General features: G+C 40.5%; 1 protein-coding gene and 1 long non-coding RNA gene across 2 annotated transcripts; one reads left to right on the top strand and one right to left on the bottom strand.

The window, feature by feature from the left end:
• Positions 1-7,364: 7,364 nt before the first annotated feature.
• On the bottom strand, positions 7,365-21,209 carry bbc3 (BCL2 binding component 3). Its single transcript, XM_033630532.2, has 4 exons — positions 20,788-21,209; positions 18,781-19,189; positions 13,980-14,185; positions 7,365-11,377 (listed from the first exon to the last, which is right to left on the bottom strand). Exons 2-4 carry the CDS (start codon positions 19,175-19,177, stop codon positions 11,282-11,284), a joined length of 699 nt encoding a protein of 232 aa, XP_033486423.1. The 5' UTR covers positions 19,178-19,189; positions 20,788-21,209; the 3' UTR covers positions 7,365-11,281.
• LOC144462727 (uncharacterized) lies at positions 20,050-20,807 on the top strand. The gene is made up of 3 exons (XR_013490944.1): positions 20,050-20,385; positions 20,476-20,619; positions 20,694-20,807. It is a non-coding gene; the product is annotated as an uncharacterized LOC144462727 (long non-coding RNA).
• Positions 21,210-21,484: the final 275 nt, after the last annotated feature.

The following is a 21,484-nucleotide window of genomic DNA, read 5'->3' as shown; positions in this document are numbered from 1 at the left end:
CATTTATATGTGTTACAACAGTAAATTTGACAGCAACTTTGTTGGTCCCCCCCAAAAAATTGCTCTTGAAAAATATTTCTGTTCATTATATATAATAAATCAGTGCGGTGGATTTATGTACAGTCACGCTGAGTTTAAAGGGGAGAGACAGTAGTCATATGATGCTTAGCAGAGTGTATGACTCTATTTGGTAATAGTGTCTCACCACCTGGCATGTGACTCACCAAACCAAACATGGCTATGATGGTGCAGCCATTTAAATGAGCCTTGGGACAAACTCAAAGTATTTCCTGTCTTCCTCCTCCCAAATAAGGCAAAAACAGCAACAGAGCCTCACAGGGGAAAACCAGCATTGTGGTCCCGTGTCTGACCTCAGCCCCTGGGAGTGAAGGCTGGTTGAACCTGTTTAACCTGTCAGACCTGTGAAAGATGAACTACAGTCTTACTGTAGATGGAAAAAAATGACACTTATGATGTTGATGCAGTTGAACTTCTTCAAGTGTTGAATGCTGTATGTTGTCAACAGCAGGTCCTGTGAGTCATGTAGTTTAAAAATAGTTTCAGTGTCATAACTTTTTTTGCATACATAAGTAGGTTGATTTACAATGTTTTTTTTGGTTTTGTTTTTTTTTTACAATTGGTTAGCTCATTAGAATTTTACACAACTACACTACAAACTGTACATCTTCAGCTTCATGTTGATAAGACCAGTGTGGTGTTAGTAGGTTATTTTGTGAAGAACTTTTATTTTGCATAAAAATCAAAGATAGGCATCAAAACAGGACCATGTGACGTAGAGGGTAAAGTATTAAAGGTTGGTGCATCTTCTTATTCAGATACACTTATCTCTCAACTCCAACAGGAAGTATGCATGCTGGTGTCCATCGACCAAAGAGGCCCACACTTTGCGCTTGACACCAACTTCCTTTTTATCTCAAAATATGAAGCCAATCAACCCATCACTAAAAAAGAAAAAAATATATTGGCATTGTACGTTCTGCAAACCACAGATACATTACACATTTGCACATTATGATGTAGCGGATACATTTAAATTTCACATTTTAACCACACTGTAGTTAAAATGTGGTTAGGTTTAAGCACAGGAACCACTTGGTTATGGCTAGGTAAAAAACAACTGCTTTTTGTTGTACCATCCTGACAGGGAAAGCATCGACTGGTTGCCACAAAACACCCATGTTTGGTGCCTAAAAAGCAGCTGGAAATGCAGCAATGACTCGCTTAATTACCGCTGGTTTCATTGCATCTTGATGTCAAACAGTGGTCTGCAGCTTCGCATGCGTCTCACCTATAGGTGTTACACCATCCATCATCCCATCCACCTCCTGATGAAAGTCAGCGTACATATTACATCTCTTTGGAAAGCTGCACGTGCAAATGTAACACATTTGTGGTTTGCAGGCAACTGGGCTAAGCCCAGATAATCTGTGACAAAATTCAAATTGAAACTTCTCCTGTGTGCCAAATGTGTAGGAGATCTCTGGTGGCCAGTGTTTGATTTGTCTGTTCTGGGCTACTGTAGAAACATGGTGGACTCTGTAAAAGGGGACCCGCTTCCTATGTGGATATACTGTAAATGGCTAATTGTACGGAAACAAAAACACAACAGTTCTTATTTTCAGGTGACTATAAGCTCATGAAAACATAGTGATGAATGTTATATAACTATAACTATATCTAACCATATATTACAATTTTGTCAATAGATGCCCCAAAATCCTACACACTGTAATTGTTTGTTTTTTTTTAAAGATATTTCTTGGGACTTTTTCGCCTTTAATGTATAGGACAGACAAGCGTGAAGGGGGGAGAGAGAGAGGGAGTGACATGCAGCAAAGGGCCACAGGCTGGAGTCGAACCTGGGCCGCTGCAGCAACAGCCTTGTACATGGGGCGCCTGCTCTACCACTAAGCCACCGACGCCCCACACACTGTAATTGTTTACAAAAAAAGCAACAAGCAGATAATTAAAGATATAAACAAGAATAATGTTAATTTTACTCTGTACCTTGATACATACCTGCTGTGACTTAACTGATATATATAGTGAGTTATTCCCTGCCTTGTGCTTGTCATGCTTTCAGCAGCGGAAATGTGAGACCATTTTTTATATTTAGATAAGATTATGTCCATTCACTCACACTGGGTTCATTGTAAGTTCAATACAGAGAGTATTTGAGGACACAGAGAATAATAAAAGAATGAATAATACCAATACCTACATAATAAATTACACAATTGGTGTGTTTATGGTTGATTTAACTGTAAAGCACCCAAACAAGAGTACTGCAATTAAACCAGAGGAGCTGTTAGGCAGTGCAGGATTCCACTGCTCTTTTCCAAGGATTAGGAAAGAAGATTAATTATGGAACATCCCTATAAGCTCATTCTGCCCCTTTAATTAAACCTAAACTCTTATCTGCCCAAAAACACGTTCGATGCACTCTTCATGCACTGTTCGTACTGATTCTGCTTCATTTCTTTAATGTTTCTCTCCATCTCTTTCTTTCTTATCCTCCTCTTTCCTTAAATTCCCCCCCCCACACACACACTCACACTCACACACACACACACACACACACACACACACACACACACACACACACACACACGTGGAGTTAAATTGCAGCCCGGTGTGCCTGCTGTGTGGTCACTCTCTCCACTTAGCAGCAAAGACCAAGTGCCTGTTGTTCCAACCAATCAGATCCCTGATTTGCTCTGAGGCCTTCATGATTGGCTCGTTCTGCAGAAGAGTTTAAGTGAGGATGTCTAGTCCCAATGCTGCCTGTTGACTCAGTAACAGACAAGCATTTGTGTGTGTGTGTGTGTGTCCATCCTATTCCTTATAAACGGATGAATTCCTGCCTTTGTTTATCTTGTTAAGATTAGTGGAGCTGCATCTAACATTTTTTTCATTATTAATTATTCTGCAAATTATTTTCTCAGTCATTTCATTGATTAATCATTGTGTCTGACATGTCTAGTAAAAAATGTCTAATTTAATCTTTCACAGCTTAATGTGACAGCTTTAAAATAGCTTGTTTTGTTTGACCAACAGTGTAAAACCTAAAGACATTCAGTTTAGTATCATATGTGACAAAGAAAATGTCAAATTCTCACATTTGAGAATCTGGAAGCAGTAAATGTTTGGCATTTTTGCTTGAAAAAATACCAAAACAATTAACTGATTATCAAAGTAGTTGAAAAACTTGTTCTTTAATGTTTCCATTTGTATTTTGTACTTCTTCTCTATACTACATCACCGAGGCAAATATTGTACCTTTGACTAAACTACATTTGTCTGACAGCTTTAGTTTCTGGTTTCTAATGCATTAGTAATGACAATCCAACAATTTAATACATAACAAAAATGGCATTATATAGTGTATGTTAGATCGTTTTTCCCAGGAAGGACTTAAAGACACCGAGTTCTTGTCAATGTCCTTTTGAATGTATTATATTGGCATTAACATTAACATTAGTTATTACTTTGAAATTAGTAGAATTATACAGTAACAAGTGAGAATGTCCTTTAACTGATAGGATAATCAGAGAGTCACAGAAATGATCACATATGCATATTTTATGGGTCAGTTTTTAATTTAAAAACACACATTTGTTGTGTTTATCTTATATTCACTGTTTGTTTGTTCGTATTAAAACAAACGGGGAAAAAAAGATAATGTAACAACACGATGATGTAATGAAGAACATGAATAAATGTTACTACACTGTATCCACTGTGCAGTACTGGGGTCATTCAAGGACTCTTTAAAAGCTTCAAAACATGTTCTGGAGTATTTTGATGCACGCCTTCCACCAGATTGTCATGTCGATGATCATTGTAAACACTTGTGGTACATCTGTGTGTTTGTGTGTTTGTGTGTGAGCGTGTGAACGGTGAGGGTCATGACCTCGTGTCTGCTAATCCATGCAACTCTCCAGATGTGATGGAGACCACGGCGGCGTCTGTCCATCCACTGTCACGCATGGCCAAAGGGCTGCTGCGCCGCCCCCAGAGAGCCACCAACATCTGTAAACATCTGCTGAAAACAGTGTCATCCCAAAATGACATTTCACCAGTGTTAAAGCAACACAATGGAGTTTCTGAGCCCTCAAAATATATATATCCAAGATCTTTGTGATGGTACATCAACTCACAATAGGTTGGATGACACCTCCGTCATAGCTTGAGAGCGTCTGTTTCACTTGCACTGGCACTATGCAGTTTTGGGGTTTTGGGTAGGAACCCGGACAAAAAAAAAAAACTACAAAAATTGGCTGCTTTGTGGCATATGTCATATCCCCCTCCTCGTCACATCCCCCTCCTCGTCATATCCCCCTCCTCGTCACATCCCCCTCCTCGTCATATCCCCCTCCTCGTCACATCCCCCTCCTCGTCACATCCCCCTCCTCGTCACATCCCCCTCCTCGTCATATCCCCCTCCTCGTCACATCCCCCTCCTCGTCACATCCCCCTCCTCGTCACATCCCCCTCCTCTCTTTAGAGTAGCATAGCCAAACTGAGGTGAACAAAGTTAGATGTGGTTGTCATGGCTGAAGTGGCAAAGAAGGATTAATATTGGCCCGTCTTTCACACGCTGGCGAGAGCTGAAAGAGGAGGAGGGATGCCCGACCAATGGTGACCTGGTGCTGTTATTGCTGTTACCCTCTACTTAGGAGACTCACTGTCTGCAGGTCGGCAGGTACATTTTCGGATAAAGTGTTAGCCTACATACAGACAGCTTTCATTTTAGTTTTTCTTTGAAAGTTTGCTGTTAGCACTGCAAACACAATGTGCTTGTGTCGACCGCGATCGTAAATTATAATAGCGGTGAATGAGAGACTGCGGACAGAGCAGATTGAAATATGGCTTTCTACATGCTGATCACATGTATTGATAAAGTATTGGCTTGGCTGGCAGAGGTTTTATCGCACTTACTTACAGTAAAAAGTGTAGTTGTGGTCAACCAGAGTAATCTTGAATATTCCCTTCATCTGCACTGCGGCCTCTCTGCTGTTGTCTGACTTTACTCTGTGGAGTTTGTGTGTGTGTGTGTGTGTGTGTGTGTGTGTGTGCGTGTGTGTGCGCACGCTGTGAGGAGGAGGTCAGCCCTGACATGCAGAGAGCAACTAATTTCTGAGTTTCGAAAATGAATAAATAAATAAAGCAATTGGCCTAATCATGTATGTACAAAATACTATAAGGTTACTTTACCTGTTCTGAAGACATGATGATCGCGCATTACATGGCCAGCTTCAGGAAGTTCACCGGTATGGTTGGCTTGTCAACAAATGCACGCGCAGAAAGATTTTTGCAACAGTTGTAACAGACAATACCATCTTTTCTTCTGTAGGGGGACCCCTGTGAGGTAAAAAGCACAATCCTCCATTGTGTTGCTTTAAGTTCATCCCCAAGTCAACTTAAGTCATCATCTATAAATCAACTCAAAACAAAAATGGTGCTCAATGGTAGTGTTTCAGTACTCGATTGACCTCTTTTTGAATATTTACTTGGTCTTGTCTTGGTCTCAGACAAAGAGGACACTGAAATGTATTTCTAGACCGGTCAAGACCACAGCTGTGGGGATATCACAAAACTTCCTGTGCAAAAATGAAATGAAAGTGGTTGAACTGACTTCAGCTCCTTAGTGTTTATATATTTGTTAACTGGATTGAGCAGCAGAGGTGTCCAATGAGGAGATCAGACAGGAGAGGTGACGTGCAGCAAGTCTTTACTTTATTTCTCCAGCACCATGTTCTCAAGCACCAAGCACCTGAGCCTCCGTGATCCTGCTTTGTACCGGACTGTAAAGTCGTAGAGCTGCCAGGGAGAGGTACCACCCGGTGAGATGCGTGTTGGAGCCCTTCATCCTGTTCAGCAACTGCAGAGCACAATGATCTGTCTCAAGGATGAAGTGACGCCCAAGCAGGTAGTACCTCAGCTAATGGATTCCCCACTTCATTGCCGAGCACTTCGTCACTGTTGAGTACCTCGTCTCCCGGTCCAGAAGCTTGCAGCTCAGAAACAGGACTGGTCGCCTCTCTCCATGGACGTCCAGCAGAAGCACTGCTCCCAGGCCAACACCAGAAACATCTGTCTGTAGCATGAATGGCTGAGAGAAGTCAGGGCTGTGAAGAACAGATTCACTTGTGATACCGCTCCTGAGATTGTCAAAGGCTTTTTCACAGGCATCAGTCCATTTCACCTTGTTGGGAGCAGAGGCTTTGTGAGGTCAGTGAGGACAGCTGTCCTGTCAGCAAAGTGAGGGATAAACTTGCTCTACCGCCCAATCAGCCCAAGAAACGAAGGCACCTTCTTCTTCTTCTTGGTCTTGGTCTTGACTTGTCCCAACCCTTTAAATTCTTGGTCTTGTCTTGGTCTAAAAACATTGGTCATGACTTGCTGTCGGTTTAGGTGATCTAAACTACAACACTGCTAAACAGGGCCCAAATGTGGCTCCCTGGCTCGTAATCACAGGGGAACCTGTTTTGGTGCTATGTGGCACCCATCTGTTAAAGGTGCTATACAGCAGCGCTATATAGAACCATAAGACGTGTCATATAACAATGTGGGTGTTTTTGGACCAAACAGTTCTGCTCAACTTCCCACTGAGGAGCTTCCCTGAGAACTACATGGCATGTTTTTTTCTGTTTGCATTTACACCACCAGTGGGAGTGCTACAGTGATCTTAAAACTATGAAAACTTCCTTTGGTGCAAAAACGCCTCATATTGTTTTTAAATTTTTTGAGCTTGTGGGTTCCTCAGTGATACTAGGGTTGAGAGCCACTGCTTTCATGTGTTATCCTCTGGGAATAATTGGTTTTTAGGCTATTTTAAGTTAAATTTTTCATGTTTTTTATTCTGTCCTCAGTAAAGTAAGCTAAGCTAACCTAAGCTATGCTAAGGTGAAGAGCAAGTGCAGAGCCTTCAAGTACAGGGGCTTAAAAAGTTTGTGTGACATTGCTGATATATGGCACCTCAATGCATGTCAAACTAACACTTTTATTGTCACTATTATTATCTCTCTATCTCTCCACGTAAAGCGGTATACACCTATGTATTTTTAACTGAACTAACTACTAACTAATTAATGTCTGCCCTGAAAATTTCAATTAACAAACTATGGAAAAACATAAAAATACTGAGGGTTACCTAATCAAACAGGATTTAATAGGACCACAGACAGAAAATGTAAAAGCCTTAATTGTTACTGGTTTCATATTTTATCAAACATATTAGCTCTTGTAATATACAATGTAATTTATTTGGTCTTACATTTATACAATACACACTACACCTGCTGCATCTAATGTTGGACAAGAAAAACCAAACATTTGAATATAGTTCTCCTTATCTTTATTGTATAAAAACGAAAAAAGTACAAAAGTCATGTAGAAATTTTACAATAGAAAAAGTTGAAAAACAGCAAATACACACTGCATGTGACTGACACTGAGCATCATCAGTGGAAGGGAGGCAACCCTGAACCAGGACCACATAACGTTACTATGTGATGACAGCAAACAGGGCTAAAAGCACTGCCCACAAACGGATCTAAAAATATGCTTGCACCGTTTGTTCTCTGCTTAGCTCCATGTTCGCTGATCATCTACAGGTATATGACTTTATACATCAAGGCCTTCAGAAATGACCAGGCCCTGTGCTACCAACATACAAAACAGTGTGGCTAAGGCCAAGTGAGAGGCAAAGTAAAACTGCCACAGCCTGTTCAATTTCTGAGGCATTTAAAGTATGAATAAAGGTCCTCATTTCAGTCAAATGTTTCCTGAAATTAAAGTTGAAATACTCCACTAAGTCAGTGCTTTAATTTTAAGTACATTACAGTACATAAATGTATCTTTTTAGCATGAGTAGCACCAGTAGAAGTGCAGTTTGGGAATTCAGTTAACATCAGTAATACCCAGTTGATTTCACTTTAGCCAGTTTAGAGTATTGCTTTTTTTTCTTTGTGCTTTAAAGAGTATGAATTTTGGAGGTTTTTAATGCTCCATCTCATCTGATATACACATGTTAAGCCAATACACCATTTTGAGTGTCTGGAGAGGTTTGTGACATTCTGTAATACACTGACATTTTGTTTATCATGTTTGTTTATGGCTAAAGAACTTGTTAATAATAATAAGACCACGGCTTTCAAAACATAGTACCATTCTAAATGATTGAGGCAGTTTTTTATCACAAGCCATGGACAAAAGGTACGAAATTCTTAGGCCCCGTCTACACAAATACAAATATTTTTGTTAACAGATATTTTATTCTCTGTTTTGGCCTCTCGCTGACACACAAACAGACTTCAAGATTTCTTTTGAAGTGCAGATTTTTCAAAACTCCAGTTACTTTGTATCCATGTGGACATTTAAAACGTATTAGGAAAAGCTGATGACATTTCCTCAATTCACACATGACAATTGTTGCTATGTGTAATGAGCATGTGCCATAAACAATGACGACAAGGGCGGACTGCCGGTTTATTTACATTTTGTTAGCACTGCTTGGTCTAATGACTACCTTATACTGAATTTAATATTGCTGCACCACTTCACAGACAAAAAGAGGCATCTTCTGCGCCTGATGTTATTTGCTCCACCTCAGTGGACACAAGTGTTTTGGATCAGGCCCAGTCGAACTAGCAGATGGTGGGACAGTTTCCAGAGTGGGATTGCTGTCAATGAGGAGTGGAAGGAAAACTTAATCATGTCCAGAGCATCACTAGTATGCTTGAGTGAACTCCTTTGTCCTTAAATTGAATGGACATCAATGGTGATGACATCTACAGTAGGTGTGTTGAAAAATGGAATGTTGGTTTCTACACTTTACAGCCTTTGTGATGAAGAAATACTGCAGATACAGCTAACACAGGCAAGCGTTTGGGGTCCTTTCTGTGTTCCAGTGTGGACAGAATTATTTTTTAATACCGAGGTGAAAAATGTCTGATTTAAAAAATGTCTGTAAATGTGTAGACAGGGCCTTAAGCTATTTTTTCTGCTTTTTAAAATGATGTATGCCCTTTCAGTGTATATATAAACAGCTTTAGCTCCAGTCTAATTCAATCTCTGTTTTAAAAGTTACAACTTAGGTACAGCTTAATTCATAGTTTTGATCAGGAATGTAAGAAAAAAATAAATAAAACATTATATAAAAAAATGAAAACAAACCAAAAACAACAAGCTACAGATAGGCTACATTCCAAAATAAATTATGCTCTTAACATAGCAATTAAACATTTTCTCCCACACTACATTGAAAATAATTGCACAACCGAAAGGGGTCATTTTACAAAATATCATCAAATACTTTTCAACAATCAAAAAGATCCAATTCATATACTTTTCTATAACTCATGGAATACCACTTCAAATCCACTGGATTTAAATTCAAACTCGCTCTACCGCTGCCGCACAGAAATACAAAAAATGATCTCCTTAACACAGTGAACTCTCTTGCTTTCGTAAGCACTTTTAAAGTCCATCAGAATTTTTGAGTTAGTTATGATAAATCTACCAAAAAAATATTTACAAACAATCAAGTAACTATAAACACTGTCAACACAGGGACCCTGCCTACTCCCAACACCAGCAGTGTGAACCGAGGAATGTACAGTGGCAATGTGTGGCTCCAGAGATTAAGTTATTTCTGTGCTTAGATGACTTTAAACCGTGCTGATGCTGGAACATTTGAATGTAATGCAAATGGCATAAACAAAGCACTTGAAAAGTGTGTGTGTGTGTTTCTTTGAATGTGTGTTTAACTGATTGTCCTAGTTTTGGAGATTAGACCTCCACAGAGCGCTGAGCAGAAAGGCACGTTGTATGATGCAATGAAGCAGTTTCAGATTTGGGAGAGAGAGAGAGAGGTTCACTCTGTGAACTGACGCCCGACTTTTTTTTCCCTGCGATGCAAACACAGCGTCCAATTTCACAGTTTGTAAGAACGGGGGATAAAATAAAGACATGACAGTAATTCGTACACATCAGACGTAGGTCAAATTATGTCTGCCACTCTCAAAGGGATCATCTAGAGATCCTCTAGAAAAATGGTGGCTGATAATAAAGCTAAATTATAAATGTCCAAAGAATAGAGAAAACCTTCACTTCTAAAACAGGTTGCTCACAAACAGACTCAGTTGTAGTATAAAGAGGCGAAGTCCCTTCCCTTCTGGTGGACCACCATGGGTCCTTATTTTGCAAAAAACGTGTGGTAGTCTACGGCAAGAGACAAATAATTTCTTGATCACACCTATGCTATAAATCACACATATAATGTTTGTCAATTTTAAAAGTAATTTTGTCGTGTGAGTGATGTCTTACTTTATCTCTAGCTGAAGCTACGATGCCTGTGTGTTTGATGCTCACATGAGCAATGGGTCTTGCTCATTCTTTCGCTTCCAGCGTGATATAAAGACCAGGAGGCACTGGATATAACACATGGGTAATATTATATGTCAACGTAACGACTATTTTGGTGTTGGTGATGTATGTTGCGTGGTTTCACACAAAACTAAATGGTACTATGACAAACCTACAACTAACTGTGAATTTCTTGACTTCAAAATCATCTTTTAAATTGACAAATATCATATGTGTATTTTATAGCACAATTCAAACGGGATCAAAGCATTTTTTGTCTCTCGCCATTGACTAACATACATACCAACAAAAGATCCCATGGGGGACACCGCAAGGGGAGGGACTTTGGATCTCTATAGAAAGCACAATTTTGACATATCGGTATTTCCCAAATGACTTTTTTGCAAAGATATCTCAGTATACACAACCGATTTGTTTGACCCACGTCTGCCTTGTGTACACACATATACACACGTACTGACTGAGGAGATTAGCCCCGAGACAAAGACAGCGAAAGCAAGTTGATTTTACAAAATATACAGGTAGGAAATTGACCGTCGACCCCTCAGCTGCAGTCTATACCAGCAGACTGACTGACGGACAGACTGGTCAGGCAGACAGACAGACAGACAGGTTCCAGTTTCCACAGGTAGCACCCTGACAAGCCCACAGGTGGTGCAGACACATCCCGATCTCCTCCAAAAATTATTTGTTCACAAATTTTTTTTTAGGCCACATTAACCCTCCAGGTTCAAATGGACGACAGTGCAGGAACCAGTTGGGGTTGATCCGTTCACTAGCCACAGTCCAACAGTCAGTGGCCAAGTCCTGAATGTATAAAGTCGCCATGGTAACTGGTGGTCATGTGTGACACGCTCTCTCTCCCTCTCTATGTGAGCCTGTAGAGAGTGCTCAGAGTCTGGGAAATGAAGTTGAGGAGTCCTCGACCAGCGTCTCTCCAGTCCTGCCAGTGGGGGGCAGCGTGCTGCGAGAGAGACGACAGAAAGACATATTAGGCCAAATAAAACATTTAATATCTGACCTTTTTAGGCGAGCCAAAATGCTAAAACATGCACATTTATTTACGCGACCTACAAACAGCTCACAAGGCATAAGAGACTTATTCACATAATTGCAACTTCATGAAAAGTCAATGCTGTTCCCTTTTGTTCCTGTTGGCATGTGAAGCAGCAGCTGAAAAAGACAATTAAAACTCTATTTGACAGAAATGGATTTGGATCTACAAAGATGTTGGAACCTGTTTAAATAAGTTTCACTGGGCTGACTTATGACTAAGCAGTCTGAGCTGCTGCAGCATTTCTGAACACATTCAAATGGGACAAATGTTAATTTGAAAACTAAAAAATGAAAACCTGGGTGGAAAGAAGCAAATCTCACAACGACAGAGGAAAAATTATGTTGTTTTTGGGGAGAGGAGTGAACAGGAGAGGGACGCACAGTAGAGAAAGAGAGACCACGTGTGCATGGTGTGGAATTATGAGAAACACTCAACAAAGCTTGAACACGAGGATAAACAAGTGTGTGTCTGTATTAAGGATGCTACTCTGAACTGCCTGAACCTCACGTGCCTGTGGTTAACCCTCCCTCCCTCCTTTACAGTCTCCATCCCTCCTTCCCTCACTCCTTTTGTTTCAAACTGCTCGTTTAGAAAAGTGTCTGAGTGTGCTTTTGGCCTGGCTGAGTTGTAAACAACACACACAATTTCCTCTTGAGAATAAAGTATCTGTCTGTCTTTCTCATGCACAGACACACACACGCAGCCAACAGTTCAGTGAGCAACCAGCAACATCAGAAACCTGCTACACATGTCTGCAAAAGCACTGTTACACCCTCATAAAGTGCGTGTGTGGGTGTGTGTGTGTATGTGTGTGCGCATGCACGCGCAATCCAAGTCTGAGTGTGAGTCAAGACAAGGTGACGTCATCTTTGTTTGTGTGCATAAGGCGGGATGGCAAGGGAGGGAGAGAGAGAGAGAGAGAGAGAGAGAGAGAGAGAAAGAGAGAGAGAGAGAGAGAGGAGAGAGAGAGAGAGAGAGAGAGAGAGAGAGAGAGAGAGGAGAGAGAGAGAGAGAGAGAGAGAGAGGAGAGAGAGAGAGAGAGAGAGAGAGAGAGAGAGAGCAGTGGGGAGGCGTGTGTGTTTGTGGTGGGGGAGGAGGTGGGGAGTTACTGCCAACTCCTCACGCGATCTAGAATACAGAGGGAGGGAGGGGTGAGATAAAGACATAACAATAAAAGGAAACAGAGAGACAGCAAGGTTGACAAATGCTGTCATTTAATCTGTGTGTTTGGCTTGAATGTTAAGTCTTTTTTTTGTTTTTAGGGACACAGTTTTCACACTATTGATTCTGAAAAACTATGGTCCTAATTCAGTTTTTTGAATCCATAAAGAAAATGATAAGAAGTGGGGCAAGAGTGACAGGAAAAGGAATTGTGAAATACAAAAGCAAGGGAAGGAAAATGAAATGGGAGGAAAGAAGGAATATAGAGGACACTGTGTGTAATAAGGTTTCTGAAAAAAAAAAGTAATTTCTGTCAGTTTCTGTGCAGAAAAGAGCAGAAGGAAAGAGAAAGAGGCAGAGAGAGGAAGGAGACGATGGAAGCACAAAGACTCATTGAAAGTATCATTTGGATAAAAATTGACAATAAAAGAAAGTGAAAAAGAGAAAACTGGCTCACAGATGACATAGATTCGCTCTCTCACACAAGTATTGATCTGTCTTCTCTACTGCATCACACACACACACACACACACACACACATACACACACACACGTAATTATTAGGGCTGACCCAAAGGCTTCGATTGTTGCCATGGTAATCGATGTCCAAATTGGTATTTGAATGCTCCTTTTTTATATATAAATGCATTACCCCTGAAATCCCAAACAGCAGATAAATTGGGAAATATCACCCTAAATCACTCATTATTCACCAACGTTAAGTATTTTTAGTTCTCAGACAATGACATTTCAACTTAGTGATAGTTTTGAGACTCCGACTCTCCCTCATCTGATGTTATCCACCAGCAGTCCAGCACTCCTGACACTCTGAAGACACATGACATGCTCACAGATACGCTGACAACATGTCAAAAAACCTGGAATAGTTTCAAAGTTTGCAAAGATGACCCCCCCAAAAGGGGAGTGCCAGATATGCCAAAGGAAACTAGTGTGTTACAAATCCACAACGAACTTGGCAAATCACCTGAAAACTGAAAGTAACAGCTCAGTCTGCTTGCAAAGTATTCTTTATACTAGGGATTTTTATGGGTAATGTTACTGTGAACTGTAGGCTAACAAAGTGGCTAAATTTCACAGTTTTAGGTGCATCCACTGAAAAGCAGAAAAACACACTGACAGTGCAACTAAGCTAGACATAGGCTTCTTTCACAAATAAATATGCACTGGATCAGACTGAGTTGCTAAAGGGGTATTTTTTTATCAAATCATTTTTGAAAAATTCACTCCTCTCTGTACACATCCACATAACATAATCTACATTAAATACAAACTAATGTATAATTAAACACACTATAAAGTACGCATCAAAGCCCCGCCCTCCTCTTACCGCTCTGTGGAGGACCGTGGCATTAAATTCATCTCCAATGGCCCTCAGCTGGTTGGCCACTCTCTGGACCTCCAACTCCTGCACAGCCTCTCCTCTGGGGGCTCTGTGATGTGGTGAAGCCCTGGATGAGTGTTCATTTTGAGGCAGCAGGTCAGGCAGAGGTCCCTGCCGGCTGGAGGCCTCCTGGTGCTCCACTCTGTATGACTCTGCAGCAGAAAAAAGCAAAACTAAATTCAGAAAAAAAGATACTCACAAAGACAAAACATGCATTTCTCCCCTCACATTATTTTACTGTAGTTTTTCATCATTCTCTGACTCTTATCTGTCACTCTTTAGAAGAAATGTTCATGTATGAAGAGAAGGGCTTTACTGAGTACGCAGAGCCTCTGGTGGTTATGCTTAATTGATTCTCAACAAGCTGCGTACATTAATAGCCTCCTTACACACTAATGTTGACAGTTCAAGACGGGGTTATCTGTGCACACTTAGTAACACATGGGCAACAGAGACCTTACACATCCAAAACATACACATCTTCATATACAAACTTTCCAGAAATCATCAGTTACTTTCAGGCAGTTACTGGTCATCACTTGGAGTAATATCAGTCCCTCCAGGAAATACTGGGGCAAGGTGAATCACCATGACAGAGTCTGTTGCATCCACATCTATTGCACATGCTGACTTGCTGGAAGAATCAAGGTTACTTCACACACTCAGAAGTGTGTGGTTTATTCTCACTGGAACAGGTTGCCTTCATATTTTATTAACTCATACAAAAAAACCCTGCAAATTCCTGGAGGGATTGTAATATACAGAGACAGATAGCCATAAATGTTAAAATATTGTATGCACATGCATGTTTTTACTTGAATTAAGTGGGGAAAAGTGATTTAAAAGAGTATTGTCTCTGATGCAGAAAGAACAGGAAGCAATGATTTCTCAATGTGAAAAAAAAATAAGTGTAAACTTCGGTCTTGAATATTGACATTCAGAATCTAACAAAAATAGTTAGTGCAGTTCCCAGTGGAGTTGTTAAGTTCTGCGTCCACACATATTTCTTAAGGAGCCTGACTTATTTTCCTCTTCATGGAACTTGGGAGAGTTAATCTTCTAATCTTCTTATTAAGTCTGGTATGGAGAGGAACCGAATGTGTGTGTGTGTGTGTGTGTGTGTGTGTTTATTTGTTGTGTTTACAGACTTTGTGTTTGTTTTTTTAAACAGACACATACCTGTACCTTCTGTCTGGTTGCTTTAGCTTGACAAACATGCCTAAAGCTACTAGAGATAGTATGTTTTATGAGACCTCATGTATTTTAAAGCATTTCCTGAAGAAGTATTAATTTGTGTGTTATTTTTATATGTCTACTTAGTTGCATATTTTGTTACTTTTCTTAATTTTGCCTCTTTATCAGTTCAGCCCTATTGTATGATGTAGAAGAATGTAAGCATCATAACCAGAGAACTGACGCGTCTTCCATTTCTGTCTGCATTTTAACATTTCTCAACAGAAAACAAAACAAATTAAAATTGCTGCTCATAAATTATAATAAATAATAATTGAATGGCATAGAATTTTTACAGTTTCTACTCTCTCAGATCTTATCATTTCATGTTTGCTTGATTATCCATCCATCATTTAAAATGTTTTGTCCTACATTATATGCATTAAATGTCAATGTCTTTGAATACCAGTTGTCTATTAGATGATTAGATAACCAGTTGTAACCTTCCTATGACACTTCATGTTTTTGACTTTGTCCACATGGCTTTCCTGTGAAATGACCCCTGTCTCCGTCATGGAGCTGAGCGCCTGTGGCAACCACAACTCTAGTTGCCACAGAAACGGGCACCCCTGGCAACCACAGCATCTGCTTTGCTAGGAGGATTACAACTGATCCTTTAAAGATGCAGGTGACTAGACAGAGCGAGAGACAGAGGGAGAGAGAAAAGAGAGAGCGAGAGAAAAAAATAACAAACGGAAAACCCTGGCTTGTTGCCAAGGTAACTCAGAGGCAAGCACTCTTTGAGACGTCTCCGTGCTATTGGCTGACAGAGCGGGGGGCTGAGCTGTGATAGGGTGAAGGAAAGAAAAGAGGCGGGACTGGAGGTAAACCTGTCTGTTTGATAGGCTGACGGATTGACAAGGTGACAGAGACCAGTTAGATACGGGAGGCAGGAGGGTGACTTGGTTGCCGGGTGGAGGGGTGGCATTAAAAATCAAAACAGACTAAACCAGATAACCTAACTGGGGAGGCAGAAGGCTAAAGAGTGAGCTGGATAACTAACTTAACCTATGTTGTTGCTATACTAATACACAACTTACAATCCGACTGATTGACTGAACACATAATTGACAAATTAACCTACAAACTGACATAACAATCGACTAACTTACTGATCGCCATGCCAACTAAGTAACCACCCAACAAGCTGGCAGGTTTTAAGATGATTTCAGTGACACTGATTATCAATGTATGATTATTCACTGCCTGATAAGTGAATGAATATAAATATCTGAGCGATTGATGAGTAGGTGACCCGCAATTTGTCAAAAGTGTCTGACTGATTGATAAACTAGATCTTCTTTCACACGTAGTTGCAGGTAAATTACTGGGCTAATCTTCTGAGAATCACTAGTGATTTTCACTTTTCAAACATGCACTGCATTCAGAAACATTTCCATCTTGTGCCTTTTCAAACTTATGGATGCCAACCACCATAAAATTCAACAGAAGGGGAAGAGCATTGGGCAAGGCCAAATACACACTCGGGGTAGGGGATATAATCGATTCTTAGACGCATCATGATGCAGGCATGGATGATTTGGTATCGATTTAGAAATGTCAATAATTGATTATCTAAATGTTTATTTATAACGTAATGTTGATGTAATGATACATCATCAGTGGAGCCTTGTGACTGGTTCACTCGCGCTACGTGAAAGTGTCTTTCGTCAGATGGAAGTAACCCTTTAGGTGGACAGAGCTACGGGAACTGAAAGAACTCCAAACCCATGCCAGCTTGGGCTTTCTTTTCAGATTATTTTTCATTGTCAGTCTTCTTCTGTTTTACTTACGAGGCCTTGAGGTGGGTAATTGTCAGTACAGACTTCCTTGAATGTTAATCCTGCTCCCGCTCACACTTTACCCCATGCAGGAAATGTTCCTGAACATTTCAGGGATAGACTGCATGTGTGAAAGGGGCTTAGGTAACCAAATAATTGACTTACTTACTGACTGGATAACAAACTGACTCCCTAATGGACTGTTAAACTGTGTGATTAGTGGGCTGACTGATAAGCCTGATTAACAAAATTTAAGTCTGACAAACTGTTTATCTAATAAACTGACTAAATAAATGGCTTACAAGTGAGGCTCCTGAGATAACTGTAGCCTAAATAAATGGCCAAATTTACCTCTTGTGGATAAAGTAATTATAAGTGACTGACTGACTTGACTTTGTGCTGTCTGGCTGCCCGATTTAAAGCAAGAGGAAATACAGCTGATTGTTTCTCAGCTACAGCCAGACTGCAAAGAACAAGTCTGAACATGCCCGAGATACACAGCTGACCTGCAGCTGAGAGAGGAGGAGGAGGAGGAGGAGGAGGTGGAGGAGGTGGAGGGGGGTAACTTATCTGTTCACATTGCTACAAATCTGTCACAACACAGAGGCTCAGACAAATGTGAACCTGTCTGTCCTGTAACCTGCTGCTGCCACCTAAGTTTACCTTTCTACAGCCTCCAAATTCCCCTCCAGGATACTAAAGTTCAGACTGTACATGACTCATCCCATGATAATAAGAGGTTTCTCACTCTTCACTGAACTCAAAGCTCTCCTGTAAAGACTGAATTCAGAAATAATTTACTTCTGCGAATGGGATTCACTCACTGACAGTGAATATGGCAGAATCAATTTAACTGCAAAAAAACAAACTGCTGGAGAAGTAAATTCACAACTCGTAGCCTTTTTTGTTTCTTTATTATAAAGAGTGGCAGTTTGTATTCTCAAGATACTAACACTGATGATTTTCCTGATCATTAATCCCTAATTTGAGTCAAAAGAAAGAAGAAAGTTAATCAAATGTATTTTCGGTACTAACACCCATCATTACCATTGTAACCTTACGTTCCTCACACCTTGTGAACTCAGACAGACAGACTGACTAACAGATGTCTTGTGAGCAAAACTTGTTTGTGCACTTTTTATTCTCTGAGAAGCTTCATGATGCAGCAGCACAGTGGTCTGTTGGTTACAAGCCCAAAAGAGTCACTGATTATCCCTGTAACACATCTCCTCCTCATCCCTCCACCTGTCCCCCATCAACACTGCCCAAACAGTGTCCTGTCATGGAAACACAGCCCCGGGCAAAGTACAAACATAACTGATACTCTCCTGATAACTATAATGTTTATTTAAGGGTGGAGGTCTGTGTTGTGTAGCTGAGTCACATCTTCTCCAACGTTTCCTCAAAACCTGCAGCTACTGCTGATCATCTGCAGCTTGTTCCTGCAGCAGTGAACCCAGCCATGAATCAATGCTGGCTCTGTTGTTGCTCACTCTGGCAGGCTAAACAATTACTGATTTGCTTGGTGTTACATATGCCCCCTTTCCCTGTCTGTCAAAACAAAGGTAGAACCACCTGGTTTTAATGACACCATGCCACAACTCACATCCTGTTACTATACATATGAGATTATTATCCTCCTCTTAACTTTGTTTTAATCATTCAACTTGTACAAACTCGTGACCCGGGCAGCAGTGTTTTTATGTAAGTGTGAGAAAATAACATGATCTTACCTGACTGCTCTCCTGAGAAGGCACTCTGTGCAACTGCACCTCCAACCCTCTCTCCCCTCCGATTGCAGAGTGGCGAACAAGGAGGCGTTGGTGATGATGATAATGTAGGTAACTGCTGGTGAGTCTGGGGCTCTTCCTGGCCCTCTGGGTGGGGGTAAGACAGTGGGTATGAAACATAAAGAGCCTGCAAAGGGTGCAGATGGTGGTGATGGTGGAGGTGTACAGCACCACTGCTAGTCCCAGAGCTGGTGGTGATGGTGGTAGTGGTGAGCAGGCCGGGCCAGTTGTAGAAAGGGCGAGGCAGCTCCATGCTGCAGGTGTTGTGGCGAGGGAGAGGACCATTTCCTCCACTTCCTCCAGTTTCCCCAATGCTCTCGATGGTCTCTGCACGGGCCATCTCAGTAGTAGCCTAAGTCAAACAGAGGTGTGCACATAAGGTATTTCACATCGAGACAGCGTGTACTGCTACATCAAAATCAGTTTTATACGCATCTTAAAAACAGATTAAACTGAATACAGAAACAAAAAAAAAATCTAAATAAAATGATGTCGACACTGAAAGTTCAACACACTGTAAAATAAAAACACACTAAAATTAGGTGGGGGAAAAACTGATACAGCATAGTATTGCAATATTCTGCATGTCAATATTGTGTAGATACACAGATGCCAAGTTTTTTTTTTTTTTGGGGGGGGGGGGGGGGGGGGGGGGCAATTGCAGTTAAAATAAGGTAATAATTTCAAACTATTGCCAAATATGTTATCGCAACACTCAGCATATTGCAAAATGTTTTATATCTCAATATTATTGATATACCATACCATACTTGGTTGTGTTTTCTGTATTTATTTCTAAATGTTGCGCATGTGATGTCAAGTAAGTCAAGATGTTTTCTTAATTTGCTTGTGTTTTGTGTATTACATGTGGGGTTGTGTTGAGCCACCATACAAAATAAGAACTTAAAAATGTTAAAGGACTAAATAAATCAATACATACGATTTCACAATAAAGTTTCTCATATTTTTTTATACACCAAAAAAGCAAAGTCTATATTTACTTTGCAACAATTTTGCCACAGTAAAAAATGTACAAAATAAATTAAATAATTTACTGTTCCAATTTTAGGAGCATTGTTTTTCTTTCTGCACCAGCTTGACCCACCAACCTATATTCTTCTACCCGCCGCTAGGGGGCGGCGGTGACTGCTCTGCACGAGAGCACGAGACTTGTTTGTAAACAGTGACGCCCGAGCACGAGGAAGCGGGCACGGGTACGCACACACTGAATGCCGAGCCACGCGGGTCTCTTTAGCTTTTAACGGCATAGATTTATTACATGAAGGAAAATATCGACGTACAAAACAGAGAACAGTGTGAGAAAATCCTCGATGTAACATTTAATTAATGTGAAAATATTAATACAATTTAAAAAAACGGAAAAAATGTTTATTTTGGGTCAACATTTCAAAACAACGTCCGAGCCAAAATTAGAATAACCGATAAGCGAACAACGACCGTGCTTTAAGTTTAGTCTATAAAATCGTGAATTTATTAATGATTTAAGGGGTTGTCGAGTTTTTTTTACAGTCCTCCTCCGGCTCTTGGGTAAATACCGCCGCTAATCACATTATACTTTCTATGCCGAAGATGTATATCGAGTCTAAACTGTGTTTTATCATTTTTTCACCGATTCAGCTCACTTCTCTGTATCTAACATGTCTGGACCTGTCGCAAAGATTAAATAAACTGCATGAAAGGGTTGAAGACAGATCGCCGACAAATTAAAAAAAAAGGTCCAGACGAAGGCAGAAACTGCTCATCTTCTAATAAAAACGTAAGGTAAGTTGATGTTAACGCTTGCAAACACTTTTAAAGTAGTAATGTACGTGAAATTCAAGTTTTCTCTCTGACAGCTGGACAGATGATGCAACTTCGAGCTGTCAAATTTTCAACCAACTTCTGCAGCAATAAATAAAAGGCAGAGACGATCTACAGTGAAGCACTTACTTGGTCTGTCTGACGCTCCGTGGTGAGGCTGTCTGTAGGTCTGAAACCGGCCGTAACAGGTGGACATCAGAGGGGATAAAATGTGCCAAAACAAGCGGCAAGGGATCACGGGACGATGTTAGAAGTCCACTGTGGGGAAAATGTGTCATTCCATTTCAAGTTTCCTGGTTGAGGATTGTCTCGGTTAATATTCAACTTGTCTTCCTGTTGGATTAACCCATCAATACGAGAAGTACCGACGAGTTGTAGCGAATAACGGAGCAGCAACTTGTGTTACTCTTCCCTGTTTTGTCTGAGCGGTTTCTTTCGTCTGCTCTGCTTTATGGTTTTACGACTGATTTTGTCAATAAAGAAAGAGAAGAGCTGACGTCCGGTGTGGCTTTTCAGAATAAAATCCACGTCGACCTTTATTGAACCAAAGATTAAAGGATTGGTCCCAGTGAAAATAAAATGTCTCTTGTTGTAATTGTAATGGATGAAATGTTTGTTTTTAAGGTAGGCTGAGATTGAAATGCCTCCAGTTGGTCAAGATATCAATTATTCTTTATAGGATACATCACACTGTGAATTTTCTTTACATCCCTGCACAGAACTGCAAAGCTCTGTTTCTATAAAAGCAAATGTATTTATAGATAGAATAATCCCGGCAGGAAATTTCACAGTTATTGCAGCTTAGAGATTAAAAAAAAAACTTAAA

The sequence above is a fragment of the Epinephelus lanceolatus genome, chromosome 4 (genome assembly GCF_041903045.1).
Source record: "Epinephelus lanceolatus isolate andai-2023 chromosome 4, ASM4190304v1, whole genome shotgun sequence".
NCBI classification, from domain to species: domain Eukaryota; kingdom Metazoa; phylum Chordata; class Actinopteri; order Perciformes; family Serranidae; genus Epinephelus; species Epinephelus lanceolatus.
This window is presented reverse-complemented; position numbering and strand designations above follow the sequence as displayed.

What these genes read in the sequence shown, in the direction of transcription:
- bbc3 (XM_033630532.2), bottom strand. Translation starts at nt 19,177, where the DNA reads ATGGCCCGTGCAGAGACCATCGAGAGCATTGGGGAAACTGGAGGAAGT. An exon ending in CTTCTCAGGAGAGCAGTCAG is followed by an intron (nt 14,186 to 18,780) that starts GTAAGATCATGT and finishes TTTCTGCTGCAG; the next exon opens with AGTCATACAGAGTGGAGCAC. An exon ending in CCACGGTCCTCCACAGAGCG is followed by an intron (nt 11,378 to 13,979) that starts GTAAGAGGAGGG and finishes TCTCTCTCGCAG; the next exon opens with CACGCTGCCCCCCACTGGCA.